This window comes from Bombina bombina, chromosome 4, assembly GCF_027579735.1.
Source record: "Bombina bombina isolate aBomBom1 chromosome 4, aBomBom1.pri, whole genome shotgun sequence".
In the NCBI taxonomy this organism is placed as follows: domain Eukaryota; kingdom Metazoa; phylum Chordata; class Amphibia; order Anura; family Bombinatoridae; genus Bombina; species Bombina bombina.
Genome location: NC_069502.1, coordinates 251,286,750 through 251,298,989, shown reverse-complemented (window position 1 = coordinate 251,298,989; position 12,240 = coordinate 251,286,750). Strand labels below are relative to the sequence as shown.

General features: G+C 39.6%; 1 protein-coding gene across 1 annotated transcript in view; it reads right to left on the bottom strand.

The window, feature by feature from the left end:
• The window catches only part of YEATS2 (YEATS domain containing 2), a 258,568-nt gene that overhangs the window by 172,994 nt on the left and 73,334 nt on the right, over window positions 1–12,240 (bottom strand). The window contains exon 10 of the mRNA XM_053709881.1: window positions 10,921–11,077. Within this exon, the coding sequence (XP_053565856.1) occupies window positions 10,921–11,077 (157 nt within the window). The remainder of the gene's footprint in view (window positions 1–10,920; window positions 11,078–12,240) is intronic.

The following is a 12,240-nucleotide window of genomic DNA, read 5'->3' as shown; positions in this document are numbered from 1 at the left end:
CCTTTGATTGAGAAATAAAGTTTAAAAAAAAAAAAAAAATGTTGAAGCATGAAGAATTATGATCTGAAATACTGGACACACACTTTGCTAAAACAACTATGGACTTCTTTTTTTTTTTTATCTGAATAACCACAAAAAAAACCCCTAAAGGTTTAGGTCTTGGCTTAAAACACAAGTATTTTTCCCCCATGGAATTTCACCGAATTACAATGAAGCAGTGATGGCATGTGTTGTGTCATAAGCAATCCTCAAGTTTAATAAACAAATAAAGTGTTATAATTTAGCCATAGAGAAAAAATATTTAAAGGGACATTTTAGTCAAAATTTAAATGCACATAGATTAATTACATATCTGAATAGAAACATACTTGCAATATACATGTGTTAGCAAAAATGCTTCTAGTAAAAGTTACCACTGTTTTAGTGCTAGCATAGATAGATATTATCATATTTAATAAAGATTTTAACTATGTATTTACTAGATGCTAAGGTATCTATCAGCGCTAACACAAAGTTCCTATTAGCTCCTAGGTACTAAAAGGGTACCTAGCTACCCTTAAAAAAGTTCTATAGATTAGGGAAGGGACCTGGGAGCGCCAAAATATAGGCGGAGGAACTAAAACGGGCGGTTTAATAACGTGTTAAGGTCCTCAATGTGGTGGATAGTAGCAAATAATCCAATATCATTAAAATTGTACAAAAATGGATACAAACCATTAAAGATAAATAGATACAATTTAATACAATTAAAACATGTAGATAAAATCATGGATCCATGGTACAATAAACATAGATATACATAACATAAATATTTGACGTATGATGAAAGCAATATATAAGAAGCAGTCTGGTTAAATGATGCTGGTGTGGGCAAAAGACTATCAATGCCGTGTTCCCTATATAAGGTGAAGGTGTGCCTTCTAGTCTTGAAAAAGGCCCAGATTTGGGCCGAAACGCGTTGGCAAATTGGTGAACTTTTTTCCTATTATACAAACACATTTAGTAGCTTTATTGCACTATTTTATGTTTCTTTTACAGGTTGGATATAGGGACTTTATCCAGGTTTTACCGGACACTCCCTCACTTCACTATCTTCATATTGTTTGGACCTTCTTTTGAGGAGACTGAAGGAAGTTTTGCCTAAACAACACACATACTATTTGGAACTTTGTCTCACTGACAGTGTCTATCACCATTTTTTCACGATTTTATACAGCTTTTTACACGATTTTATACAGCCTTTTACACATTTTTCACTCTTAATTTTTAATTTTTTATATTTTTGATATATTTTGGACATTTTGTTTTTATGGTTTTTGTTTTGGATAATCACAGTCACAATTTTTGGAACTGTTCATTTTTTGAGGGGGTACCCCCTTACACACATCGTTTTACAAATTTTTTTGGTTAAAGGAATTTTTTTGGTTATTTTTTAGAGGCACACCTTCACCTTATATAGGGAACACGGCATTGATAGTCTTTTGCCCACACCAGCATCATTTAACCAGACTGCTTCTTATATATTGCTTTCATCATACGTCAAATATTTATGTTATGTATATCTATGTTTATTGTACCATGGATCCATGATTTTATCTACGTTTTAATTGTATTAAATTGTATCTATTTATCTTTAATGGTTTGTATCCATTTTTGTACAATTTTAATGATATTGGATTATTTGCTACTATCCACCACATTGAGGACCTTAACACGTTATTAAACCGCCCGTTTTAGTTCCTCCGCCTATATTTTGGCGCTCCCAACTATGTATTTACTGTAAATATTTCACATTTGCTAATGCAAATATGCTATGTTATTTGCGCAGTTTTTTCTCTCCATTGACATCTATGGGGAATACAAAAAAGCAATCGTATTTGCGCAATTTCAGGTGTAAGGTTTTTTATTCTTTGTTGATTTCTAAGGGGGAATACATGTACGAGTACGTGAAAACATAAGTTAGGATTTTTGTGCTATTCGGGTTACCGCTTGTGCACAATAATTTTTTTTGTTTCATAGTCTTCTAATACGAATGCAACCAACTAGCACAAAAAGCTTAACTCTAGTGGAGTTTTTCGCAATCACAAAAAAATACAGCGCCACTTGTAATCTAGCCCTTTATCTTTAAACAAGTTCTGTTCAGTTCAATTCAAGCTGAATGTGGAGCAAACGTGAACCTTTTTGTAACAAGAGTTTTGTCTCAGATCATTTTTCAGTGTCTAATTTCCTTTAAAAAGGAGTACATTATTTGAACAGATTTTATTTAGTATGTTAAAGATTACAGCAGCTCCTAGAAAAGGGTATGAAATGTGCCAATTTGTAACAAAGCCAACGTGGTAGTTCATAGAAAATGATCGGCTTTCGTTTTAAATGTACTGAACAAAATGTCATAAGGCCACCTCGTGAATGGTAACAAGAATCAAATTCTGTATAATACTTCTACACCATTACATTTCTAGGTTGGCTGCATTGACCCTGTTTCTAAAAATACCAGATTTTTGTATACAGAAGAACGTTAAAATAAATCAGAAATAAGCTACAGCGTAAATATGATACAGAGCAGAGATGTAAATATGATACAGAAAGACTAAAGAACATGAAAGTCATGTCATTGTAAGAGACTTTTGTTCTTACTTCTCTTATCCAACTGACCTAATTCTCTTGGTACTGACAAACATATCTAGGTAAGCTAAGGAGCAGCAATGCGCTACTGGGAGCTAGCTTATGATTGATGGCTACACATATGCCTCTTATCACTGGCTCACCAGATGTGTTCAGTTAGGTCTTGGTAGTGCATTGCTGATCTGTAGCTGGCTTTTGATTGGGTTAATTGTAGCAGTTAATGAAAGGGACAAGACTGAAAGACTTCAAGATTTCTAACCTCACAAATAGCAATGTTCCTTTACAATTATTTTTGTATTTAAAATAGCTGGATGATCTAATTGAAACCACCACCCATTCCGCTCAAGAACCCGCCTATTCAAATGGGCTGAGCTTGCAGGAACAGACCTGCTCTTCTTATCTTTCTCTCTATATTTTCATTATGGGTGGTGCCATTTAAATTGTAAGAATAAATCTAAAAGGTGCAATTTCAAATAAATGTAATATCATGCAGCTGGTACATTAGAAGCACATTAAAGGGATACTAAACACAATTTCCCTATCCCTATATCCAACCTATAAAAGAAATACACAATAGTGCAATATTGCTAACAAATAACATGTAATGTAGGATAAAAGCTCACCAATTCTGCCAACGCGTTTCGGCCCAAAACTGGGCCTTTTCCTTGAGTCTTGAAAAAGGCCCAGTTTTGGGCCGAAACGCGTTGGCAGAATTGGTGAGCTTTTATCCTACATTACATGTTATTTGTTAGCAATATTGCACTATTGTGTAATTCTTTTATAGGTTGGATATAGTGATTACACCCCAGGTTTTACCGGACATTCCTCTACCCACCACATCCATATTATTTGGAACCTTCATTTGAGGAGACTTAAGGAAGATTCATTCACATATACACACCTTTATTTTGGAACTTTATATCACTAACTTTGTTTCAAATTGACTTTTCATCACGGATATTCATTTCAAAACCTTTTTCACTCTTCATTTTTTCATCATTTTTTCTCACATTGTTTGTATGGACTGTTTTTGATCACATTTTTTATGGACAGTTTTTGATCACTTCCACACGTTTGATTTTTGAGGGCCCCCCCCCCTTCCTTTGCATATTTTTATTAATTTTTATTATATTTTTTGTCACCACAGCTTGTCACCTTATATTTGGAGTCTTTTATGCAAAAAATTTTATGCAAATTTGCACAATATTTAGGGAATACCACACCCATATTTAGGGAATACCACACCCAATTTTAGCTATATCTATTTCAATATCCATTTTATTACCATCTGAATTTTATACAAATCTTTTTATATTATATGATTGTGTTTTATATAATTTGTATGTATTGTAACATGGATCCATGATTTTACCCAATTAGTTGTAACTGTGATTAATTGTATCCCATTTGCATTTGTAATAAATTGTATCACATTTGTATTTATATTCAAGAATCTGTATTCATCTACCTAAGATATCAATAGGAATATTGGTGTCAGCCTTTATAAATCTTAGGACGCATTTATCTGTTATCCTTTATGGTATAAGTTTTTACTCTTATAATCGTTGGTATATTTTGTTTCATTTCCTCTGCCTTAATTGGCGCTCCTAGGTCTATTTTTTCTTAATTTTAATCTACATTTAAGGGTTGGCTAGGTACCCTTTTGTACCCAGGAGCTAGTAGGAACACTGTATGAGCGCTGTGAGATATTGTAGTATCTTAATAAGCAATCCTAACCCAGGTTCTGAATAGAAAATGGGCCGGCTCCTATGCTTTACATTCCTGCTTTTTAAATAAAGATAGCAATTGAACGAAGAAAAATTGATAATAGGAGTAAATTAGAAAGTTGCTTAAAACTGCATGCTCTATGTGAATCATTAAAAAAAAATATCATGGATTTAGTATCCCTTTGAAGTGAATGTAAATTTTCATTAATTAGTGCTCGGTTTTTAAAAACAGAATTTATGTTTACCTGATAAATTACTTTCTCCAACGGTGTGTCCGGTCCACGGCGTCATCCTTACTTGTGGGATATTCTCTTCCCCAACAGGAAATGGCAAAGAGCCCAGCAAAGCTGGTCACATGATCCCTCCTAGGCTCCGCCTACCCCAGTCATTCGACCGACGTTAAGGAGGAATATTTGCATAGGAGAAACCATATGGTACCGTGGTGACTGTAGTTAAAGAAAATAAATTATCAGACCTGATTAAAAAAACCAGGGCGGGCCGTGGACCGGACACACCGTTGGAGAAAGTAATTTATCAGGTAAACATAAATTCTGTTTTCTCCAACATAGGTGTGTCCGGTCCACGGCGTCATCCTTACTTGTGGGAACCAATACCAAAGCTTTAGGACACGGATGAAGGGAGGGAGCAAATCAGGTCACCTAAATGGAAGGCACCACGGCTTGCAAAACCTTTCTCCCAAAAATAGCCTCAGAAGAAGCAAAAGTATCAAACTTGTAAAATTTGGTAAAAGTGTGCAGTGAAGACCAAGTCGCTGCCCTACATATCTGATCAACAGAAGCCTCGTTCTTGAAGGCCCATGTGGAAGCCACAGCCCTAGTGGAATGAGCTGTGATTCTTTCGGGAGGCTGCCATCCGGCAGTCTCGTAAGCCAATCTGATGATGCTTTTAATCCAAAAAGAGAGAGAGGTAGAAGTTGCTTTTTGACCTCTCCTTTTACCAGAATAAACAACAAACAAGGAAGATGTTTGTCTAAAATCCTTTGTAGCATCTAAATAGAATTTTAGAGCGCGAACAACATCCAAATTGTGCAACAAACGTTCCTTCTTTGAAACTGGTTTCGGACACAGAGAAGGTACGATAATCTCCTGGTTAATGTTTTTGTTAGAAACAACCTTTGGAAGAAAACCAGGTTTAGTACGTAAAACCACCTTATCTGCATGGAACACCAGATAAGGAGGAGAACACTGCAGAGCAGATAATTCTGAAACTCTTCTAGCAGAAGAAATTGCAACTAAAAACAAAACTTTCCAAGATAATAACTTAATATCAACGGAATGCAAGGGTTCAAACGGAACCCCCTGAAGAACTGAAAGAACTAAATTGAGACTCCAAGGAGGAGTCAAAGGTTTGTAAACAGGCTTAATTCTACCCAGAGCCTGAACAAAGGCTTGAACATCTGGCACAGCAGCCAGTTTTTTGTGAAGTAACACCGACAAGGCAGAAATCTGTCCCTTTAGGGAACTTGCAGATAATCCTTTTTCCAATCCTTCTTGAAGGAAGGATAGAATCCTAGGAATCTTAACCTTGTCCCAAGAGAATCCTTTAGATTCACACCAACAGATATATTTTTTCCAAATTTTGTGGTAAATCTTTCTAGTTACAGGCTTTCTGGCCTGAACAAGAGTATCAATAACAGAATCTGAGAACCCTCGCTTCGATAAAATCAAGCGTTCAATCTCCAAGCAGTCAGCTGGAGTGAAACCAGATTCGGATGTTCGAACGGACCCTGAACAAGAAGGTCCCGTCTCAAAGGTAGCTTCCAAGGTGGAGCCCATGACATATTCACCAGATCTGCATACCAAGTCCTGCGTGGCCACGCAGGAGCTATCAAGATCACCGACGCCCTCTCCTGATTGATCCTGGCTACCAGCCTGGGGATGAGAGGAAACGGCGGGAACACATAAGCTAGTTTGAAGGTCCAAGGTGCTACTAGTGCATCCACTAGAGCCGCCTTGGGATCCCTGGATCTGGACCCGTAGCAAGGAACTTTGAAGTTCTGACGAGAGGCCATCAGATCCATGTCTGGAATGCCCCACAGCTGAGTGACTTGGGCAAAGATTTCCGGATGGAGTTCCCACTCCCCCGGATGCAATGTCTGACGACTCAGAAAATCCGCTTCCCAATTTTCCACTCCTGGGATGTGGATAGCAGACAGGTGGCAGGAGTGAGACTCCGCCCATAGAATGATTTTGGTCACTTCTTCCATCGCTAGGGAACTCCTTGTTCCCCCCTGATGGTTGATGTACGCAACAGTTGTCATGTTGTCTGATTGAAACCGTATGAACTTGGCCCTCGCTAGCTGAGGCCAAGCCTTGAGAGCATTGAATATCGCTCTCAGTTCCAGAATATTTATCGGTAGAAGAGATTCTTCCCGAGACCAAAGACCCTGAGCTTTCAGGGATCCCCAGACCGCGCCCCAGCCCATCAGACTGGCGTCGGTCGTGACAATGACCCACTCTGGTCTGCGGAATGTCATCCCTTGTGACAGGTTGTCCAGGGACAGCCACCAACGGAGTGAGTCTCTGGTCCTCTGATTTACTTGTATCTTCGGAGACAAGTCTGTATAGTCCCCATTCCACTGACTGAGCATGCACAGTTGTAATGGTCTTAGATGAATGCGCGCAAAAGGAACTATGTCCATTGCCGCTACCATCAACCCGATCACTTCCATGCACTGAGCTATGGAAGGAAGAGGAACGGAATGAAGTATCCGACAAGAGTCTAGAAGCTTTGTTTTTCTGGCCTCTGTCAGAAAAATCCTCATTTCTAAGGAGTCTATTATTGTTCCCAAGAAGGGAACCCTTGTTGACGGGGATAGAGAACTCTTTTCCACGTTCACTTTCCACCCGTGAGATCTGAGAAAGGCCAGGACAATGTCCGTGTGAGCCTTTGCTTGAGGAAGGGACGACGCTTGAATCAGAATGTCGTCCAAGTAAGGTACTACAGCAATGCCCCTTGGTCTTAGCACAGCTAGAAGGGACCCTAGTACCTTTGTGAAAATCCTTGGAGCAGTGGCTAATCCGAAAGGAAGCGCCACGAACTGGTAATGTTTGTCCAGGAATGCGAACCTTAGGAACCGATGATGTTCCTTGTGGATAGGAATATGTAGATACGCATCCTTTAAATCCACCGTGGTCATGAATTGACCTTCCTGGATGGAAGGAAGAATAGTTCGAATGGTTTCCATCTTGAACGATGGAACCTTGAGAAACTTGTTTAAGATCTTGAGATCTAAGATTGGTCTGAACGTTCCCTCTTTTTTGGGAACTATGAACAGATTGGAGTAGAACCCCATCCCTTGTTCTCTTAATGGAACAGGATGAATCACTCCCATTTTTAACAGGTCTTCTACACAATGTAAGAATGCCTGTCTTTTTATGTGGTCTGAAGACAACTGAGACCTGTGGAACCTCCCCCTTGGGGGAAGTCCCTTGAATTCCAGAAGATAACCTTGGGAGACTATTTCTAGCGCCCAAGGATCCAGAACATCTCTTGCCCAAGCCTGAGCGAAGAGAGAGAGTCTGCCCCCCACCAGATCCGGTCCCGGATCGGGGGCCAACATTTCATGCTGTCTTGGTAGCAGTGGCAGGTTTCTTGGCCTGCTTTCCCTTGTTCCAGCCTTGCATTGGTCTCCAAGCTGGCTTGGCTTGAGAAGTATTACCCTCTTGCTTAGAGGACGTAGCACCTTGGGCTGGTCCGTTTCTACGAAAGGGACGAAAATTAGGTTTATTTTTTGCCTTGAAAGGCCGATCCTGAGGAAGGGCGTGGCCCTTACCCCCAGTGATATCAGAGATAAACTCTTTCAAGTCAGGGCCAAACAGCGTTTTCCCCTTGAAAGGAATGTTAAGTAGCTTGTTCTTGGAAGACGCATCAGCCGACCAAGATTTCAACCAAAGCGCTCTGCGCGCCACGATAGCAAACCCAGAATTCTTAGCCGCTAACCTAGCCAGTTGCAAAGTGGCGTCTAGGGTGAAAGAATTAGCCAATTTGAGAGCATTGATTCTGTCCATAATCTCCTCCAAAGGAGGAGAATCACTATCGACCGCTCTTATCAGATCATCGAACCAGAAACATGCGGCTGTAGCGACAGGGACAATGCATGAAATTGGTTGTAGAAGGTAACCTTGCTGAACAAACATCTTTTTGAGCAAACCTTCTAATTTTTTATCCATAGGATCTTTGAAAGCACAACTATCCTCTATGGGTATAGTGGTGCGTTTGTTTAAAGTGGAAACCGCTCCCTCGACCTTGGGGACTGTCTGCCATAAGTCCTTTCTGGGGTCGACCATAGGAAACAATTTTTTAAATATGGGGGGAGGGACGAAAGGAATACCGGGCCTTTCCCATTCTTTATTAACAATGTCCGCCACCCGCTTGGGTATAGGAAAAGCTTCTGGGAGCCCCGGCACCTCTAGGAACTTGTCCATTTTACAAAGTTTCTCTGGGATGACCAACTTGTCACAATCATCCAGAGTGGATAATACCTCCTTAAGCAGAATGCGGAGATGTTCCAACTTAAATTTAAATGCAATCACATCAGGTTCAGCCTGTTGAGAAATGTTCCCTGAATCAGTAATTTCTCCCTCAGACAAAACCTCCCTGGCCCCATCAGACTGGGTTAGGGGCCCTTCAGAAATATTATTATCAGCGTCGTCATGCTCTTCAGTATCTAAAACAGAGCAGCCGCGCTTACGCTGATAAGTGTTCATTTTGGCTAAAATGTTTTTGACAGAATTATCCATTACAGCCGTTAATTGTTGCATAGTAAGGAGTATTGGCGCGCTAGATGTACTAGGGGCCTCCTGAGTGGGCAAGACTCGTGTAGACGAAGGAGGGAATGATGCAGTACCATGCTTACTCCCCTCACTTGAGGAATCATCTTGGGCATCATTATCATTATCACATAAATCACATTTATTTAAATGAATAGGAATTCTGGCTTCCCCACATTCAGAACACAGTCTATCTGGTAGTTCAGACATGTTAAACAGGCATAAACTTGATAACAAAGTACAAAAAACGTTTTAAAATAAAACCGTGACTGTCACTTTAAATTTTAAACTGAACACACTTTATTACTGCAATTGCGAAAAAACATGAAGGAATTGTTCAAAATTCACCAAATTTTCACCACAGTGTCTTAAAGCCTTAAAAGTATTGCACACCAAATTTGGAAGCTTTAACCCTTAAAATAACGGAACCTGAGCCGTTTTGAACTTTAACCCCTTTACAGTCCCTGGTATCTGCTTTGCTGAGACCCAACCAAGCCCAAAGGGGAATACGATACCAAATGACGCCTTCAGAAAGTCTTTTCTAAGTATCAGAGCTCCTCTCACATGCGACTGCATGCCATGCCTCTCAAAAACAAGTGCGCCACACCGGCGCGAAAATGAGGCTCTGCTTATGCTTTGGGAAAGCCCCTAAGAATAAGGTGTCTAAAACAGTGCCTGCCGATATTATTATATCAAAATACCCAGATAAAATGATTCCTCAAGGCTAAATATGTGTTAATAATGAATCGATTTAGCCCAGAAAAAGTCTACAGTTTTAATAAGCCCTTGTGAAGCCCTTATTTACGATCGTAATAAACATGGCTTACCGGGTCCCATAGGGAAAATGACAGCTTCCAGCATTACATCGTCTTGTTAGAATGTGTCATACCTCAAGCAGCAAGAGACTGCACACTGTTTCCCCAACTGAAGTTAATTGCTCTCAACAGTCCTGTGTGGAACAGCCATGGATTTTAGTGACGGTTGCTAAAATCATTTTCCTCATACAAACAGAAATCTTCATCTCTTTTCTGTTTCTGAGTAAATAGTACATACCAGCACTATTTCAAAATAACAAACTCTTGATTGAATAATAAAAACTACAGTTAAACACTAAAAAACTCTAAGCCATCTCCGTGGAGATGTTGCCTGTACAACGGCAAAGAGAATGACTGGGGTAGGCGGAGCCTAGGAGGGATCATGTGACCAGCTTTGCTGGGCTCTTTGCCATTTCCTGTTGGGGAAGAGAATATCCCACAAGTAAGGATGACGCCGTGGACCGGACACACCTATGTTGGAGAAAATATGATTAAAAACAGGGGCACTTTCATTCATGAAAGTTTACATTGCACCGTATTTTTAATAATACCTACCTTTCTCTTGTGCAAAGCTGGATTGCCGATCCCCCGTCTGCTTCTCCTGCTGTATTTACACAGCAATCACGAAACCGGCTTCCTCCAATCACGGCGTGGCCTCACTCTGGGGGGGAAGCCATGATTGGAGGAAGCTGGTTTTGTCATTGGTGAGGTATGTAAAGAGGAACTGTGGGCGGGGGATTGGCGATCCGGCTTTGCGCAAGAGAAAGGTAAGTATTTGTAAAAATACGGTGCAATGTAAACTTTCATGTTTTTAATAGTATTTTTAAAAAACGGGCACTAGATCATGAAAGTTAACATTCACTTTAAGGGGAAAATACAGGAAAGTGTCCTTTTAATTTAAATGTTATTCATTTTAAATTTCTAAATAATTCACATTTTCTAAAATCCAGCGTATATCTTTACCTTTGTCTAAAGTATTGTTTCCCCCTTTTTGTGGTGAGGAAGTTTTAGTAAGATTCGGTAAAGTTGCAGGATCATCGGACTGAACAGACTCATTGGACGACTGGGAAAAGAGGAAGTCCTCTCCTAGGGAATGCCGGTATAGCTCAACTTCCACAACCTAAGGATAACAAGAAGTTGCAAAATATATGCTACAATAACGCAACAAAACCACATGAGACAGTGTACTTCTTTAGACTGTCAAAATATTTTTGAAGGGTTTGAATTATGTGGTTGTACAACTATGCACACACGTTCTTCCTATTATTTTATAACCACAACCAATAAGTAACTGTATACTTTTAATATATTTGCTGTTTTTTTAGTCGCTTCTTGCAACTTAAATTTCAGTTTTGCCTCTAAAGGGAACTATAAACGGTTCTCTCTTCCTCACACACTAAACATCCTCTTCTAGCTAGTAGACTGTAGGTAGCAACCTGTTTATTTTCATGCCAGTCAAATCTGAACCAGTAGAATAACTTTTCCTGTCTCATTGCCATGCAGAAGAATGCTGCGCTGGAGCACATTTCTCCCTCTACCTAATGATTAATGAGCTATAAACCATCTCTATCATATCTAATAGAATGCTGTGCTGGAGCACATTTCTCCATCTACCCAATGATTAGTGAGCTATAAACCATCTCTATCATATCTAATAGAATGCTGTGCTGGAGCACATTTCTCCATCTACCCAATGATTAGTGAGCTATAAACCATCTCTATTATATCTAATAGAATGCGGCGCTGGAGCACATTTCTCCATCTACCCAATGATTAGTGAGCTATAAACCATCTCTATCATATCTAATAGAATGCTGAACTGGAGCACATTTCTCCATCTACCCAATGATTAGTGAGCTATAAACCATCTCTATCATATCTAATAGAATGCTGGACTGGAGCACATTTCTCCATCTACCCAATGATTAGTAAGCTATAAACCATCTCTATCATATCTAATAGAATGCTGGACTGGAGCACATTTCTCCATATCATATCTAATAGATTGCTGGACTGGAGCACATTTCTCCATCTACCCAATGATTAGTGAGCTATAAACCATCTCTATCATATCTAATAGAATGCTGGACTGGAGCACATTTCTCCATATCATATCTAATAGATTGCTGGACTGGAGCACATTTCTCCATCTACCCAATGATTAGTGAGCTATAAACCATCTCTATCATATCTAATAGAATGCGGCGCTGGAGCACATTTCTCCATCTACCCAATGATTAGTGAGCTATAAACCATCTCTATCATATCTAATAGAATGCGGCG